Here is an 18,314-nt window from a genome sequence, read left to right on the forward strand (position 1 = left end):
CATCCATCTATAAGATATACTAGTGTTACTTCTAGGAATTAGAAAGAACATTGACATCATATACAATTCTATGAAACTTAATTAAAGAAAATTAATTATGCTAAGGATAAATTCATAGAATAAATTCTTTCAGCAGATGTTGCTTGTACGAAAGAGCTAAGAAATAATAGATCACTGGGTAAAACTTATGAATTGTTTCTATATATAGGCCAGCTTTCATTATCAATTGATTCAATTCTATCACGAGAATTAAAGGTTGTCAGGATTAATAGCTCATCTAATTAGCAGTGCCTTCCAAATGACCACCGGTTACGGGGCCAGCAACTCATCGGTACGATAGTCCTTTTCTACATATCCATGCAACTCTAAAAGAATCGTTATCTATAACGAGTTAAGTTTTTTTCTTGCAGAATGACGGCGGCGCCGGCCGGCGAGAACCTCAAAAGCAGATCGTCGCAGTCCGGCGCAGGTCTCATAGAAAGGTAAGGAGAGGCTTCATGCTCTTGTTTGCGGTTGCTCGCCTGGTACTGTTTGGAGATTTCACTGGCTTGCTGGGTTTCTGACATTAATTGCTGTTCAAAATGGAGAAGAAACAAAAAAAGAAGGCTTTTGGAAGAAAGAAAGAGTTGCAGATGGCCAGTTTCATGGCTGCCTTGGTTTGGTGATGATCCATTAATTTGGCTTGGATTTCTCATTGTGGTGTGCTGCTCGATCGTGATCTTGATGTGTATATATATATATATATATATATACGAAATAAATCTTGTTCTTAGTTGTTAGTGAAGTGGAAATTGAGTATTGATCGGCTTTTTGGCCTTGTCACTAATGGCTTTGTAGCAATCCATTGTTGAAGAACTTGACCTAGTTTCGTATAACTCATCGAGTCAAATGGAAACTTGGGGAGTGAGTTTGGTGAAAAACACCGACCCGTTAGATCAGTTAGTTTGACTTAATCAAATCTTTAAGTTAAGTTAATTATACTAAGAAAATTATAAAGATACTTTCAATCAAGTTATACTAAAAATATTTTAGTCATTTTAAAAATAAAATATCTCTATTTAACAGAATATTTTTACGGTATTAGTTCAAATATAACCTAAGATATTTTTTGCACATATCCGAACTTAATTTACAACTAGTGAAAATATAAGGTGTAAATCATAATTAATATACACATTTCTCTACTATTTTTGCAACGGTACTTAATTATCTAAATAATTAAATATATACTTTTGTTTATTTTAAAACTTTTATTATTTAAAAATCCGACTTTAATTCTCTTAGCCTACTTGAGCCTTACAAGTTGGTATATTTTACCAAACCCAAATTTTATTTAACATTGACTCGCCCAAATTGCAAATCTAGTTGGTCCCCAGTTTACACTCTACCACCAAAAATATAACAATGAAGCTGTTCTTATAATCTACCTACTATAATCCTATATTTTACTTAAAATTCTAAACTAACCTTATCCTAAGAACATTTAATAAAATAGAGAATATTAGTCTGAAAATAAAAATACCTCTCATTTTATTTTAATTTTATCTTAATCTAAACGGCAAGGTGTTTTTTTAGAAAATTTCAAGCAAAATACAGACGGAAAATAATAAATATCTATACGGCAGAGTATATATATGATAATAAAAACAAAATATTTATGATAGATTTTTTTTTTTGTTAGCTGATATTGGCTCTGTTGTTTAATGTTGATGATTTGAATAATTTGGGAATCAAATTTTGACTATTATACATTACTATGATTTCCTTCTTTTGACTTTAATCCACTCTCCTAACCTGTGACCTTATGGAAGCATTGACTAATCCCAAATCCCAATCTAATTGGCTGACTCACGTGAATAAGGAATCAATTATCCAACATTTTTTTATCCGGAATTAGTTGGCTTCCAAAGTTACACCTACTCTTCTAATACTTTTTATTTTATTTTATTTTGGCCCTTCTTCGGGCCCTACAGAATAAATTAAACAGCATAAATAGGTTGGCAGGAAGTCACTTTCGGTGATCTTTTTCTCTTAATTCCTTCAAATGCCCGAAGACTGCGTCCAGAAGTCTTTGAATTAAATCTAACATAACAAAAATATAAAAATAACTTCTTTTTTTTTCATAATAATTAATTAGGATTAGAGAATCAACCTTCTCTAAACAGTTTAGATAGAAATAGATAAATAGGCGAGCTTTCAAATTAAAGAAGGAAAATTCAACAAATAAAACCTAATTCGATGAAAACTAAATAGAAAATTAGTTTAACATGTCAATAGGCTGTAAGGAAAAGAAAAAAGAAATTTGTAAATAACACCTAGCTTTAATAAAATTGGGAATTATATCCTATATTTTTATTATAATTTAACTAAAGATATTTTTTTAAAATAATTAAAATACTTTTAGTATGACTTGAATAATATTTTTTTATAAATATTTTAGTATATAATTCAGAAATTTAATTAAGTTTAACTAGCAAATCTAACAATAAGGTATTTTCTAAATATATTTGATAGGACTCGTTTTGTAAATAGTGAATGTGAATTATAATTTTATTAAAAAATACGGAATTATATGCAAATTCTTAAACTCTTTTTTTTTTTTAAAAAGTTAAGAAATATAAATTTCAATAATTTTATTTTATTTACCAATGACGTGTCTAAAACGGCGAAAAAACTCGGTGCACTCGCCACTTGGCATCTTGCAATCAGCTGAATCGCGCCGAACAAGGCGCAGCTAGAAAGCGCTCCTCGTTCGATTCGGCTGCGACCCAAATTTGTCCTGAATCCAAACAGGACGTGAAACGCTGTTCCGAGTACTACAGGTGATCTCCGTGATTAGTGCCTTACAGCCCGTCACGTCGTCTTCCTGTTGGAATTTGAGACCCGATGTGTAGTATTATTGGTACCATCACCTAAAAATTTATGATGGATTGTCTACATTACTTGGGTACTAGTCATTGGATCTGAAAGCTGTTCTCTGTTTTGACCAACTTCGCCGACCAAATGTGGACCCGAAACCGTTAACTCTTTGACACAGGATAATTTCCTACAGATACCCAGCCAAAAGGTCGCATGCCCCCATTGCCCCTGGCATAGTAAGCAATTATTTTTTATGAGTTAATTATAAGGTTAAATACTCTCCGTGAGAATCTAAATTTCATTAAAAATAATTTTAAAATTTTGACCAACTAAATATACCAATTTTCTTGTATATCTTTCTACAATGTTAATTTTTCAAATATCAAATTATAAAGTAATTTTTAATTTCATCCCCTCTCTCTCTCTCTCTCTCTCTCTCTCTCTCTCTCTCTCTCTCTCTCTCTCTCTCTCTCTCTCTCTCTCGATTGTGAGAATATCATTAATTTTATTAATAATAATAAACTCTAGTCATAAATAACTTTTTTGAGATCCCATCAAAGATACCGCCACGTATGTTATCATACCTGAATTTTACAGTCGGTAAACAAAACAGCAAATCCTCGCATCACATGTGAAAGAGCGCACGTTAGATCTCGCGCCGCGCCCGCCCAGTGACACACTCTCTCTCCTCCCACTGACCTCCATTCACGACCTTCCCACCTCTAATCACGCCTTCAACTCCTCTTCCTCCTCTCTCTTCTTCTCCCTCCTACGGTCCTACCGCACTCCGCATGCTACAATCAACAATGCGACTTCTCCTCTTCCTCATCTCGCTTCCCCTCCTCGCCTTCTCCGCTCCCGATCCCGACCCCTTCCTCTCCGGTGGTAAGCTTGCCAAGGGATTCTTCTCTCCATCTCGAATCTCTGGTTTATTAATCTTCTTCTTTCATCTCTCTTGCAGGCGCGGCGAACTACTCGTACAACATCGACTGCGGCGGAGCCGCCAACTTCACCTCTTCCTTCGGTCGCCCCTGGCTCTCCGACCGCTTCTTCTCCCCCGGCGGCGCCTCCGGCATGGTCGCCGAGCCCCACCGCTTCCCCAACTCTCAAGAGCGCACCCTCCGATTTTTCCCTCCCGTCTCCTCCGGCAAGAAGTCCTGCTACTCCTTCCCCCTCCCCTCCGGCCGCTACTACATCCGCCTCTTCACCGTCTACGACAACTACGACTCCAAGCTCCGGTCTCCATCCTTCGACGTCTCCGTCGAGGGCACCCTCGTCTTCACCTACCGCTCCCCCTGGCCTGAGGCTGCCGCCCGCTCCGGCGCCTACTCCGATTTGATCGCCCCCGTCCTCGACACCGCCGCCGAGGTTTGCTTCTACAGCATTGCCACCGATCCCCCCGTCATCGCCTCCATCGAGGTCGCCCCCGTCCACCCCCTCGCCTACGACTCCTCCTCCACCGGCCCCGACCTAATCCTCGTCAACTACGGCCGCCTCTCCTCTGGAAGTAACCTCTTTGGCCCCGGCTTCACCTCCGACCCCGACGCCTTCTCCCGCGTCTGGCAATCCGGCGCCGACTTCCGCAACCCCAAGATCAAGATCAAAGCCCTCTCCGCCGGCGGCCACAAAATCTTCGGTAGCAACCAGCCGCCGAATTACTTCCCGACCAAGCTCTACGAAACCGCCATGACCACCGTCAATTCCGGGGATGCGCTCGAGTACTTGCTGCCCGTCGACACGAGGCTCGGTTACATGGTGTGGTTCCATTTTGCTGAGATTGATTCCGGTATCAATGCTGCCGGGAAGAGGGTGTTCGATATAATGATAGGTGATAACAATGTGACTAGGATTGATATATACAAGGAGGTTGGGGGATTTACTGCATTCAAATGGCATTATATTATTGATAATTTGACGACCACGCCACTTCATGTGAAGTTGGTTCCGGTCGTCGGGAAGCCTATTATATGCGGGATTGAGAACTACGCAATGGTTCCGTTGGACATGGCCACCGTGCCGAGTCAAGGTAAGAAGGGAAGCGATCTATGCTAAATCTTGAGTTGGATTGGATGGATTGATCAGTTGTGTTTCTTGGTAGTGGCTGCAATGAAGGCTTTGAAGGAGTCGCTTAAGATTCCAGCTAGGATGGGTTGGAATGGGGATCCTTGTGCTCCTACAACCTGGGATGCTTGGGAGGGGGTCACTTGTCATCACAGTGAGAAAGGACAGGGACTGGTGGTTACCCAATTGTAAGTGACAAATCACCGATATCATTATCTTTTCAGTTAATGCGTGTTTCATATGGTTGCAATGTTCACCAAGTAGTTTGCCAAGTTGTTTGCCAAGTTGTTTGCCATATACTGAATTGGATTTATCTGTCACTTAATTAGCCATGGGATTAGTATTTAGTAGTCATTTTTTACATTGTCATATCATGTTCTTCACAAGCTACATTCTTGAATGTGTGTTCATTGATGGTGCTCTGTAGGGGTATATGAACTTTTACGCTGACGGGGTTAACTTGCCTTTTCTATTATGTTATGCCTTTACAGGGATCTAGCAAGTCAAGGATTAAAAGGTTATATTAGCGATCAAATAAGTCTTCTAACGAACTTGGTAAGCTTGTAAGTATCGTTGTGAATTTCTAAGACCCTTTTTCCCTTTTTTCCTATCTATGATGGCTTTCCAAATTCCGATTGAGTATTTATTCCTGTATAATGGTAGTATCCCATAGAGATAAAAATATACTTCTTATACTGGTGCAACAAAATATCAGATAAATAGCCTGCACTGACACTAGCAACAATGTGGAGTTTTGGTAATTCTATAATTTCTTTTTCCTCTGGAAAAACATAATTCCTTTTGCATGTGGAACTTGTTAAGTTGTGTTTGCCAAAAATAGGACCAAAAAAAAAAATCTTGGTGTCACAATATGACAATCTCTTCTTGGCAATTCTGTGTTTAGAAATTTGTATTTCTTCCACATTGCTGCAATAGGATAACAAGTTACAAAGTTGTATTCATTCTACTTTTTCTAACAGTTCAGTTTTCTCTGTATTTTGACCTTCTATCTTCATTTGGTTTGCTTTCTGGAATTATATTCTGCGACTTTCAGGAACTTAAGCTCTAATTCTTTGGAAGGAGAATTGCCATCAGGTTTAGGCAAAGCATCTCTCGTAAGATTGTAAGTAAAATTCTATTCTCCATTTGTAAGTCACAAGGATGCATATTATTTCCATTAATGAAGACAAATTTCTACCTGTCTAATGTCCTTGGCAACTGCAGATTATCTTGTAATGTCATAAATTTTACTTTTGTTACCAGAAAAAAAAGAAGCTTCGCACCATATAATTGAAAAGTAATGTATGCCATGGAGTATTTTATTTGTATATGCCATCAGATATGGTTTTGCATTCATTGATGCAACTGTTAACACTGATAGATCTAAAGGTTGATACCATTAACCACTCAAAAACCATGGTATTCTCAAACATTACACCAATATGGAGCACTGCACTCTACTCAGTACTCACTATCTAGTAACTAGCCTTGCAACTTTTGTGGCATTCCTCTAATGTCTGAATTTTCTTTTGTTGGAAATCTTAACACTATCTAAGTTTAATCAAGATCTTGACCACAAACAACTTCTTGTGACTCAAGGATGTAATTATCTAATATCGACAACAGAAAATTAGTTGATCAGATCAGACAAATTTGGCATGTAATTAATCAATCAACACACAATCATTACATGGAAGAGAGAACCCTGGAATCTTGTCTAGGGTACCCATCCATTAGAGATTTAGAGTAATGGAAGTTCAGATGTTCAAATCTGAAGGATTGATTTGGAGAACTTTGAAGTTTGAACTCTGGCCTATTTCAAGAAGGTTTTATGAATTATGATTTTTCATTGTTGTTTCAGGGATTTGTCATCGAATCAGTTTTCTGGAAGTATTCCTGATAGTTTTGGTTCAACCAGCTTGCAAATTGTGTAAGTGTTACTTATTGATTGCAGCTTCTGAATTCTTTATTACTGCTGTTTGTTGAATTTGTTCTTGAATTCTCATTTTATTAGTTTTAACAGTTTCCTCTTTATCATCATTTCATGTATGATTAATGATTAGAAATCATTACTATGTTCCCAAATCTCTACTGAAAGACATGAATTCTGTGCTTCCTGTTTTTCAGGCATATAATTCATTTGTTTTCATATAAAAGCTGTGCTATACAATATCATGTGTGAATATAACATCATTTTAATTTAGTCATTGCAATAATGGATATATAGATATACCCTATATGTATGCACACGTTCTCTAATTAAACTCTAATGTTTATAATTCTTTTATGAATTCTTCCGCATTTTTGTTTCTATATTTGTAAAATTTATATTATAAAAGATGTTTACTCATTCAAGCTGGTCTTTGGAGTGCATAATTGTTTGTTGCTACATTCCTTCCATCGTAAAAATCCACAAATTAAATGATAAGCTGTTCCATCTAAATGAGTTAGCTGATGGCACAGTTACTTCATCTGCCAAACTAAGACAATCTAAACACTATTTATTTGCCCAATATAACATAATGCTTCAAATTATTCAACAATGGTCATAGATCTTAGTTAAACCGATAAAATTAGAGTAAGCAAATCCAAATTTCACTCCATATATAAGATGAAGAAACACCTATTTAGAAACTATTACCTTGAAATGAACCTTAAGTTCTCATAGTTGTCAATGCATGACTTTTTGACATACTTTACTGTGATTTTGGTTTGCATGGAATGATGCATGCTACTAATAAGTATAAACTTTAGAGTGCCAACCTTGAAGAGTGGATTCTTGCTGAACATACAGTCTTCTATTTCTTTGCAACACTAATTTGTTTTACTTTTGCAGCTTACTGAACAACAATGAATTGGATGGGCAAGTTCCAGAAAGACTCTACTCAATCGGTGTGCATGGTGGAGTAATAGAGTAAGATGAGTAGATGACCTTTCAAATTCTTGAAAATCTTTTCAGGCATCAGGACAAGCTTGCGTCCTTGCTGCAACATGCATCTTTGTTTGATTTCCTTCCTGAGAAAGCTGCAGATACAGGGTTCTATCCTTTTTTTTTATTATTATCTCTTACAAATGGCCATTACAACTAGAAGAATTATCTTCCTCATTTCTAACTCTCATGCATATACTCACTATAAAGTATCTTAACCTCAAAGTAGTTGTTTCTTTTAAGATAAAGGTAGCATGAAGGCAGTAATGGGTCTTTTAAGATAAAGGTAGCATGAAGGCAGTGATGGGTCTGGTTGGTACTAGGAACCACCATTAATGATTACCTTGACAGTGAATGGCATCAAATAGTTTGAAATTTTCCATAGGTTCAGGCATATCTGTTAATGATTTATTTTGGGGATGGAGCAGGATAGATGAACACTATAGGACCTACCTTGCCTTTAGATAAGGTTTTGCATGCAAACGATTACATCTAACACTACACTGATCTGTTTGAATGGAAAGTTAGAAATTGTGCTCAGGTACCAATATAGTATTTACAAGCCACATTTATACTTTAATCTATTTCAATGCTTCACTTTATCTCCTTCCTTCAATTTTATATCGAATGGATAGAAACTTATCTTGTATCCAATTCTCATCTCACATATCTTTCTACATTTCAATGCCATTGGGACTGTAAAAGATCTTAAATGGGCTGCAAGCCTACAACAGTTGTTCAGAACCTTTCTTGAGTTCCAAAATTTTTTATTTTCTTGAAAATCCCTTCGGGAGACATAAGAATCTCAAATATACGTCCTAACCAATGTATACCTGGTATAGTGTACTTGCTTTTTAAATAATTTATCATTTGCTTTTGTCAGGTTTTCTGCAAGTCATAGTTTAAAACCTTATTGAGGCATTAATATGGGGAAGTGCATTAGCTTGAGGACCAAGACCTCTAGCAATTTATAGATGATCCAATTTTTATATTTCTTCTCTTTATGACCTTGTAAATTTTTGCCAGTCTATCAGGTAACAAAGGCCTATGTGGTGTGCCTACTCTACCTGCTTGTCCGTTGTTCTGGGAAAAAGGAGGCTTGAACAAAACCGGCAAAATTGCAATTGGTGTTTCATGTGGTGTCTTTCTCATTCTTCTATTCCTGGCGATTTACATATTCTGCTTACGACGAGGACCGAATGACTATGATTTTGATTTTCCACAAGATTTTACATGTAAGTTTAGTGTCCTGAAACATGGCTGATCTGAACTTCTATTTTTGCGGTTTATTTTTCTTCAGATATCATATAGCCTGCTATATAGCTCACACATTTTAGTTATTGTTGGCACCTGACAAGATTATTGCTAACTCATTGATGTTAGAGTTCAGAGTTTGCTATTATTGAGAAAGATAATTGGAAATAGTCCCCATCTGTCCTGCTCATTTATGTATCATTTCACTGAATCATGATTTAAAGTTTGTTGAAAGAAAATTATGATGAAAGATAATCCTATCCATTGTTCATTTGTTCGGTTGAGAATAAAATGTTTATGTTGGTTATACCAGAACAAATGGCTAAAATTATCAGAAGAATAATTGATGTTTCTGGTTTAACTGGATAAAGATTGATAATGACCCCTGCAATAATAGGGATTGATAGAAAATAAACACTATTTAATTCACAAAAATGTTGAGGTTAGACTCTGTAACAAGAGAGTATATAATATGTTCATGGTATTTTCAAATTATTTAATATTAGTTACCAGAATGCTGACAAAATAAAATTAGTCAATGAATTAAGAGTCAACCATGTGCATCCAAGAAGAGAAAAGGTTGAAGTAAGAATAGATATAGAGTGATCCATATCACGTCAGAAGAGGCTTGCAAATTGTGCAAAAAATGTCTAATATTGTCAAAAAAAAATATGAAGATGGAAGCAAAACCGGCTTATAAAAGTGGCTTAAAGTGTTTCTTTGTAAGAGAGGGATACGTGAAGATAGAACTGCCATAAATATAAGAAATGGCTCTAAAAATGATTACATTCTTATCTCTTAGTTATGAATTCAAATTGTTCAACTCGCCTTAACTCCTTATAACAAACATATTGTAATCAACTTTGGCACAATGATTACATTTCTTTTTACATGTTAAGAATTTTGTGTCTCATTGTCTAGCACCAGGTGGATGGTACAAAGTACAAACTAATAGGAAGCTAATCACAAGAAGCTGTAGGCTTTGTCTAATCGACATATTTGTCAAACATTCCTTTTCCTAAAAATCTATAATTCTTATTAAGATTTGACTTCTTTCTGTACTTTCAGAATTTATGTATTTGAATAATATTCTCAGTATTGGACTTTGATTGCTATCCAGTATGAATCTTAGTGTTACTTCACCCTTCAATTCCCCTTATTATGATGTAAAAGGTATAACAATAAGTAGCTATATAGATTGTACGCCAGTGCAGGACATCAATGCTTTCTCCATGACAAAAATGAGGAAGTTAGTGAGTGTTTGGAATCTATGGTTCCTTGATTTTTTACTATTTATGAGAAGTCTATGGACTGCATTGAGTGAAGGACCAAGAAATGCAGTAAAACATTCATGGTATTTTCAAATTATTTAACATCATATGAATTATTTTCAAAATATTAAGAAAACATTCGTTTTCTTAACATCTATTTTACATGTCTGGAGACATTTATCTAGAGTTCTTGAAATGTCAACAATACTATGCATTTGTTTAGAATTTTAACATAAACAGTTCAGAATGCAGTAAAAGTATTTTTAATTTCACTGTTGTATCTTATATATTCTGAATCACTTTTGGAACATGGTCTAGTTCTGGAAAGAAAAGTTTTACTTAAGTTATCTTAATAAAGCTTGTAGAATTAGTAAAGCCATATAGAGTTAATCATTTCTCCTTCTGCAAAGATAACTTTCTTAGACATTTATTGCAGATCTATTCCCTTATCTCTTGGTGTGCGTGTATATATATAGTTATCTAATTGTTAAGGTATCTAATGTAACAATTTATATCATTTCCATTAGTGTAGCTAATATCTTCTTTTGGTTGTTAGCAATTGCTGCAAAACGGAATAGGTACCAGAGGCAGAAGTCATTGATGCTTCTCGAGATGGAGACACAAAATTCTAATGGCTTCCAAACTACTGTGAATACTATTTAAGACATCTGAGACAGATTTGCTACAACATCACTAATTCTTTGGTTGAAGAATTTTGTTGGATACTTCCTCTTTCCCAGAAACACCTCCTGGTGGCAACCACATTGAAGCCCTTGGTTTGAGGAAAAGTGCCATTGAGCAAGACCTCATAAGTCAGAAGGGATATATTCAAAGATCACATTCTGGCATGCCATTGAAGGGATAAAAATGCAAATTGTTGGCATTACATTGTATGGTAAATCATGTACATTTGTAGCCTGTATAAATTTGATGAAGGCTGATTTTGCCGGCTCCTCATGTCAGTTCATGCACTGTGTCTGAAATTTGACAGGTATGCAGCAGTTATGTACATCAATTAAATCTCTCCTATGCAATGAAAGTGCTGCAGTAGCAAAACAGTGACTAATCTTGCCGTGGAAATTGATTGATTTCTGCATTCTATCTTATGAAACTATTGGCTAGTTATAAACACTGGGATCACCAAATGTTCTAATGATATCAGTACCAGATTTCAGAGTCTTACATACTTTGTCAATATGACTAATATTTCCAAGAGCTGTTAACAGTTTCATTTATTAGTTCGTGAGTGATTGTTACGATAGTAATTAAATGTTGCGCCTCCTTTTCTCTTTTCGCAGTTTAGATTGTAGAAAGTCGAACAAAAATATGCATGAATAAGCCAAACTTGATCAAAGTACAACTTTGTTGGAGTTTGGCTTGAAAAAGCTTGTGTTCATGTATTACAAAAGTGAATCATGATGAAGTGCATGTGCTTGGTTTTATTATATGTAAAATGTAATATTTGAGGAAAACTTTATTTTTACACATTAATTAAAGGTCTAATTATATTAAGGCCTTTTGGATTATTGTCAAATTTTTATGCTCACATTCTCATTTTATTTTAAAGGTATACATTAACCTTCTAAATTATAAAGTATCTCTTTAACTACCCTCTGGGTCTGTGTTACTGAAAAATATTAAATCATTTTTTTTCTCTAAGATAAGAATAATAAATGTGAACTGATCTTTATAAGTCTAAGTGAGGTTGGCCTATTTGCTTTGAGATTAGGGTTTAGGACTCCTAAACTGGTTCAGTAACCTAATTTTTTTTTTAATATCTAATCGAATTTACTCTTTAAAAAATTAAAACTAAAAAAATGAGACTCAGTAATCTAGTTCGGGGCTTAATCTCAAATGCAGTTTTCATAGGCCTTTATCTTGGTTTATTCATTTATTTAACGATACTACTATTTGTAGCCTATATCTCTATCATCTGATGTATACTATTTGTAGCCTACATCTCTATCGTCTGATGTAAATTGAACCCTTTGTTTTCAATTTTTATCTAAACGGATATCATAACTTATTTGTTAGGAATAATTTTATTTAGACCCTCTAAATTATTCTTTATTTTGATATACACTTTCTGAATTTTTTTTATTACCTTAAACTATTGTTGGTTAGTTTTCTATTATAATATCTATAAATTACCACTTAAACTCACATGTAAATATATTTTTGAACTACATACCCTTAATTTTGGAGAGGAGAAAGACAGAGGAATGTTTCAAATATATATATTAAAGATAAAAAAGAATAATGTTAATAAAAAGAGGTATTGATTTTTTTTAATCTTTTTCGTCTAAATGGAATTATCCCTCCAGGCCTTATCCCCTCTAGGGCCTCTAATATGGGCTTGGATTTTGGGCTAAGGTTACGCATTTTGTCCAACTTATTGGGGGCAGTTTTGTCCTATCACTTCAAGATTCTAACCCCAAAACCCTAATAATCCTATCTTCTTCCTCTCTCTCCCTATATTTGCCGCCTTCTGTAACCTTTTTCCCCGAAATCCCTAACCCTAGATCTCTCACATCAACCATGAAGTACAACCCTAGGGTTTCCAGCTCTCGCCGGAAGTGCCGCAAGGCCCACTTCACGGCCCCCTCCAGCGTCCGCCGCGTGCTCATGAGCGCTCCTCTCTCCGCGGAGCTCCGCAGCAAGTACAACGTCCGATCTGTCCCTGTCCGCAAGGATGACGAGGTCCAGGTCGTGCGCGGTAGCTTCAAGGGCCGCGAGGGCAAAGTCGTCCAAGTCTACCGCCGGAAATGGGTCATCCACGTGGAGCGCATCACCCGGGAGAAAGTTAACGGCTCCACCGTCAACGTTGGGGTCAACCCCTCCAAGGTCGTCATCACCAAGCTCAAGCTTGACAAGGATCGGAAGGCGTTGCTCGAGCGCAAGGCACGTGGCCGCGCCGCCGATAAGGCCAAAGGTAAGTTTTCCGCCGACGAGGTCGCCGCCGCCTCCGCCTCCCCATCCCTTCAGGAGATCGACTAATAGCTTCTGGATTAGCTGCTTACTTCTTTACAATCTAAGTCGAAATTTGGATTGATTTGAGTAGTAAACTTCGTTTGGTGGATAAAGGTGGTGTTTTTATTTGCTTTTAAGTTTGTCGTTGGAATTATGAATTTTTGAAAAGAATTAATCTTCTTGATTGATATCGATTATAATGATATAGTTTTTATATGTTTATAAATACTTTTATTATCTTCTGGAATTGATGCCTATACGTGTAGAATAACACCAACGAACTCTCTTATTAGTTCAAGAAGCACTCTCGATGATTGACTTTGTTTTAGTTTAAAAGAATCACTTTGAGATCTTGGAATTTAAGATCTCTTGATACCATTTGAAATCTACCTGGTGCTCTGATTACTTTAACGGATTCCATGAGAAGTAGTAGTTGTAAAACACAAGCAGGTCTGAGAGATAAATTCTTGTGACACATCTGCTGATGCTAAGATGGTAGGGAGATAAAACCCAAGAAGGAAATTGTTGTAGATTGATTCATTGTAATTGGCTTGAAGTTTTATTATATCACAATTTGTCCTCTAGATGTGTTATCAGCATATATCATTGATGAATTGGAGCAGATAATAGATAGATAGACAGGGGGCCAAATTACAGTTTATTCCTGGTTTAACTCGATTGTAACTTACTCCCTTGTAATCAAATCTTAAAAACTCGATTTAACTCACCTCTCTTCTTGGTCTTGACCAAATTTTAGATTTTTTTTTCATTCAAAACTAATGGTGATTTATTGGACCAGCATTCCTCACCATGGATGAATTGCAAAAATGAACTTATTTTTACCATCTTCAAATCAGATTACAGTTATATGAAAGTAATTAAGTTTTTTTTGTATGTTCTAGTTAATGATGGAGTATGGAGGTTAAGTGCTAAAGTTTGAAATATAGGGGGTAAATTAGAATCAGACCAAATAACGGGAAGGTAAATTAAAATTTTCCCTCAAGTATGTCATGGTGAAATTTCCAAAACTATTTTGACCAAAGATGAATTACAAGTTAACTTGGGGCTTTGAAAAGGCTGAGCAGTGAATATGTTTTAAAACAAGCTATAGCCATAAATTTTTGAATTTTTCAACAATCTTTTTACAGCAGTTCATCAGGTCTTCAGCTACTGTAAATGAACATATTCTGATTGTTAATTTGTTGCATACACTATGAGGATTCTACTAATAGATAGGAGTTGATTAACATTTACACCCTCCCAGATTCTAATTCATCCAGCGGTGTCCTTTTATCTCTTCGTCCAGATAATCCAATATTGCAGCCGTCTCCAGATTGTCGGTGTTCTTCGCCAATTGGATTGCAACTGACTCGTGATTCCTCTAGCATCTGAAAATATGCATGAGGACCCCAACCTTCAGGAACAACAAGTTAATTGTCAGATAGGTTATAGGAATTTTGTTGCATAATACAAAGATGGTTTTGTCATTTGAATACCCTAAAGAATATTAGCTCTACGTCATAAAAACATAGGGAGAGAAATATTCTCTCGGTTGGATAGAAATTTTGAAGAGAATGCAGGGAGAAGAGAGAAAAATGACCCAACTCCAAAAGTGGATAGAGAGAGAGAAAGAGAAGAACTAAATTCTCTCTCTCTTCTTTTCACCCAGTATATCCAAACAAGAGGAGAGATTATTTTCTCTAATCTTCTCTTCTGTTGTCTCCATCCAAATATAGAGCTAAGGTGCCAAATGTTGTGGCCTAAAGACACTGAAACATGTTCAGTTATAGTAGTATGATAACAATGAGAATGGCCTGAGTATTGAACACAGGATACATAAACAAATGTCTGCTATGTCTACTGAGATTATTAGTCACACCTATAATCTACTTACCAGAATAAAATGATAGTTAGATAGAGTAAGAACAAGGAAATATAAGTATTACCATCAGGATGAGAAGGGGAAGGGAAGAACTGTAGATAACAAAACGAGGCCACCACATATCCTGCATTAATAAAATTTACGAATCATTATTTCAAGCATCAAAAAGCATTATTTCCAGCTGAATAATGAAGCAGTAATCAGTTTACAGGATGATTTCTCATCAAATACAGACCAAGAAGGCCACCAGCAAAAACATCCTCCCAATGATGCCGATAGTCATCCACCCTAGAAATTCCGATAAGGGATGCAACAAGTAGAGGAAGAAATACTATGCAAAGTTTTGCCACATGGCCTCCACGGTCGAATGCTTTAATTTTTCCAGACAAATATAATGCCAGAAAACTAAGACCTGCAAAAGACCCTGCAAGATGCCATAGTGACATCAAAAAATTTCTCTTACCACTGAAATTAACCTGTAATCAAACATGAGATGAATATGAGCAGTTGGCTATGTGACATATATGTTGACAAAATAGTTATTCTTTTCATATTTGTGTAGTCCTCATCCAAATATCTTAGACAGGGTCTGACTTACAATGCATTTTCCATGAGGATGCCAAAGAGAAAAGAAATTAACAAGATCTTACATGAAGTATGGCCACTAGGAAAGCTCTTGTGACCCTCCTTTATTAAACTTCTTTCCCCGTGACAAATTACATTTCCTGTTACTCCATCATACAACTGATCAAAAAGAAATGTGTACAAAGATATGATCAAGGATACCTATGAAGTACACAGCAAAAATGAAACAATATGATATGCACGAAAGGATCCAAAAATCGACCTCTTTTCCATCAGGAAAACAACGCCAATAAAAATCAGGTCGTGGTCTCCCAACTGTGTCCTTGATTGCACCAGTTATGACTCCAGTTATGAGCACAGAAAAGAGGAGGCCTGATATTGCAATTTGAACTTATCTACTCAAATGATATTCTTGTAAGCATCAAAATATATTTAAAAGGAGAATCTATTCAAATAAGGAAAAAATGGGGATGAGAACCACCTAATACCGCATGATGAAGATCGTAAACATCTCTTCTACGGAAATAGAAGGCAATGAAGATGAGAACAGGCAACAATAAGGAAATTATCTACAAAAAAAAAAGTCAGTATTACAGATATGTGGACAGGATCAATCTAATTCAATGGATTTGCAAAAGGTAGCAACTGAAATATATCAATAACTCACCGGAACAGCCCATGCTGGTACAGTGTTATTCTTTAATGGATATTTAAGATCAGTCATCATTTCTTTCCCAACAAAACGATAAAATGGGAGAGCAACATGCAAACAGACTACCATCAATACAAGAAAAACGAGAATGATCCAGTCGTGCATATGCTTCTTTGTCAATTTGACTCCATGAGATTGAACTGTATGTGAACCCAACTGAATCTCTCGCATGTTGTCCTTCAAGAGAAAATTAATAGTAAAGCTTTTGACTAGTTTTCAACTCTTGATAAGATTGCATAGCGATCAATACAATATGATTTGAGATGCAAAATGACAACGTCCAATATCTCCAAAGTGAGTTTTTGTAACTGCTCTAACAATGTTATCAAGAGTTGGCATGACAAAGGACACCATCACGGCCTGACATGCCATTCATTGATATGGTATGTGCCATCTCATACATACCACGCCAAACCAGCTATCTGCACATCCCCATGACAATGGAACGTCCTTGAAAAGAATAATGTGAATCTAATTGGTGGCCCTGCTCTTAGGTACAGCTCTACTCTAGGACTTGTAAAGGAAATAACTTAAAATGAAATTGTTTGTGTTGAACACACATAACTACTGGCCCTTTTACTATTCTCCATCCAATGCTTAAATCCTCTGCCTTGAATTCCAAGATCATTTATCAGATCTTCAATTATTTTTTTGCCTAGAAGATATATTACCTATGTCTGGTGTGTTTACCACAGAGCTTTCCTTAATTTGTTTGTTTTTGGATGATATTGTTATTATTCATGTAACATATAATAATTATGTGAAATGCACAGCATGCATCAGGACATTCCCAGAAACTTGGCTATCGATAAAATAGATTCTTATCCTTTTATTGAATTTGTCATGCGAAGAACATCATTGAAAATGCCATGATTCAAAAAGTAAATTACATATATTTGAAATTTTTTAACACTCAAATGCCATGATTCATATAAAGACAATTACATGTATTTGAAAGTTTTTAGCATCATATCTGACTCTTGTTCGCCACATTTTCAAAGTACAAAGGAAAAAAAAAAGGTACTAATACTAGAAATTCCATTTTTTTCAACCAAAAACACAATCAAAAGGACCCCTAAATATTCTAACTAGTTGATTAAAGCAATACAATACCACTTATCTTGGCATTTCTCAAAGAATCAAATAAACTAACCGAAATGATAAAACAATATGTAATGGTTAAAACTTCAAAATTGATAGCTTCAAGTGGGTTTCTTACAAGCACCCCGGGCATCATTCACTACCACCATGAACATGTAAAGATTTTTCAGTCAAGCGACAACAAATAGAAAAAAAGAAAAGAAGAAGGTCGAAAAAAGCCTTTACCCTTGGACTTACAGTCAGCAACCCACAAAATGACATGCTATTCCGCCTTCCTCTGGTCAACTCTCCAAATTGCTTACTCCAATGCCCGACTTGGAGAGGCCAATTCTTAACCAAAACAAACGTAATCCAACAATGGAACCAGGAAGCACTTCGTTCTGAGGGATTAAGAGAGAGAATAAAGTGGGAAATAATGGCTTACCGGGTAGTTCTTAGGGCTTGGAAGTCGGTTTCCGTGAAGAAGAGAGAAGCTTTTGATGTGATGGGGGGGGACCGGGGAGTGGTTTTAAGTTTAGGCTGAAGGAATATTTACATTTCACACCCAATATTTTCACGAATTTATGTTTTAACACCGTATCTTTCCGGTATTTACACTGTCAACCCCATGCTTTCGACTTTAGTCTCATAAAACATCCCGATTTAATCATGGCCGGCAGTAACTTTGATTTCCCCCAAAAAAATATTTAG

The 18,314-nt window shown here is 36.0% G+C and overlaps 3 protein-coding genes and 1 long non-coding RNA gene across 6 annotated transcripts; 3 read left to right on the forward strand and 1 right to left on the reverse strand.

The window, feature by feature from the left end:
• The first annotated feature begins 279 nt into the window (after positions 1 to 279).
• Positions 280 to 826, forward strand: LOC140792801 (uncharacterized). The gene is made up of 2 exons (XR_012109826.1): positions 280 to 331; positions 411 to 826. It is a non-coding gene; the product is annotated as an uncharacterized lncRNA (long non-coding RNA).
• A 2,651-nt stretch (positions 827 to 3,477) lies between these two features.
• On the forward strand, positions 3,478 to 11,556 carry LOC140792792 (receptor-like protein 4). 2 transcript variants are annotated; one of them, XM_073143996.1, is made up of 9 exons: positions 3,478 to 3,744; positions 3,821 to 4,885; positions 4,958 to 5,108; positions 5,412 to 5,483; positions 5,975 to 6,043; positions 6,782 to 6,850; positions 7,757 to 7,834; positions 8,876 to 9,084; positions 10,931 to 11,556. In XM_073143996.1, exons 1-9 carry the CDS (start codon positions 3,651 to 3,653, stop codon positions 11,035 to 11,037), a joined length of 1,914 nt encoding a protein of 637 aa, XP_073000097.1. In that variant the 5' UTR covers positions 3,478 to 3,650; the 3' UTR covers positions 11,038 to 11,556. The 2 variants fall into 2 exon arrangements, with proteins under 2 accessions (XP_073000097.1, XP_073000096.1); XM_073143995.1 differs by having other exon boundaries at positions 3,525 to 3,741.
• A 1,270-nt stretch (positions 11,557 to 12,826) lies between these two features.
• LOC140791746 (large ribosomal subunit protein uL24y-like) lies at positions 12,827 to 13,544 on the forward strand. The gene has a single exon (XM_073142391.1). The coding sequence runs from the start codon at positions 12,913 to 12,915 to the stop codon at positions 13,369 to 13,371; it is 459 nt and encodes a 152-aa protein (XP_072998492.1). The 5' UTR covers positions 12,827 to 12,912; the 3' UTR covers positions 13,372 to 13,544.
• Positions 13,545 to 14,435: 891 nt separating this feature from the next.
• LOC140791705 (lipid phosphate phosphatase 2-like) lies at positions 14,436 to 18,104 on the reverse strand. Of its 2 annotated transcripts, none has more exons than XM_073142327.1 (9): positions 18,049 to 18,104; positions 17,862 to 17,954; positions 16,479 to 16,700; positions 16,293 to 16,380; positions 16,074 to 16,183; positions 15,877 to 15,970; positions 15,462 to 15,650; positions 15,291 to 15,350; positions 14,436 to 14,758 (listed from the first exon to the last, which is right to left on the reverse strand). In XM_073142327.1, the coding sequence occupies exons 2-9, from the start codon at positions 17,883 to 17,885 to the stop codon at positions 14,595 to 14,597; spliced, it is 951 nt and encodes a 316-aa protein (XP_072998428.1). In that variant the 5' UTR covers positions 17,886 to 17,954; positions 18,049 to 18,104; the 3' UTR covers positions 14,436 to 14,594. The 2 variants fall into 2 exon arrangements, with proteins under 2 accessions (XP_072998428.1, XP_072998427.1); XM_073142326.1 differs by having other exon boundaries at positions 17,850 to 17,954.
• Between the last annotated feature and the right edge of the window lie 210 nt (positions 18,105 to 18,314).

This window comes from Typha latifolia, chromosome 7 (assembly GCF_019914945.1).
Source record: "Typha latifolia isolate L0001 chromosome 7, TyphaL0001v2, whole genome shotgun sequence".
Lineage (NCBI taxonomy): Eukaryota > Viridiplantae > Streptophyta > Magnoliopsida > Poales > Typhaceae > Typha > Typha latifolia.

Coding starts and splice junctions, on each gene's coding strand:
- LOC140792792 (XM_073143996.1), top strand. CDS start 3,651: ATGCTACAATCAACAATGCGACTTCTCCTCTTCCTCATCTCGCTTCCC. Junction 3,745..3,820: donor CGACCCCTTCCTCTCCGGTG/GTAAGCTTGCCA, acceptor TCTCTCTTGCAG/GCGCGGCGAACTACTCGTAC. Junction 6,044..6,781: donor AAAGCATCTCTCGTAAGATT/GTAAGTAAAATT, acceptor TTGTTGTTTCAG/GGATTTGTCATCGAATCAGT.
- LOC140791746 (XM_073142391.1), top strand. CDS start 12,913: ATGAAGTACAACCCTAGGGTTTCCAGCTCTCGCCGGAAGTGCCGCAAG.
- LOC140791705 (XM_073142326.1), bottom strand. CDS start 17,885: ATGTCATTTTGTGGGTTGCTGACTGTAAGTCCAAGG. Junction 16,184..16,292: donor TCTTCATCATGCGGTATTAG/GTGGTTCTCATC, acceptor TTGCAATATCAG/GCCTCCTCTTTTCTGTGCTC. Junction 15,351..15,461: donor TTTTGCTGGTGGCCTTCTTG/GTCTGTATTTGA, acceptor TTATTAATGCAG/GATATGTGGTGGCCTCGTTT.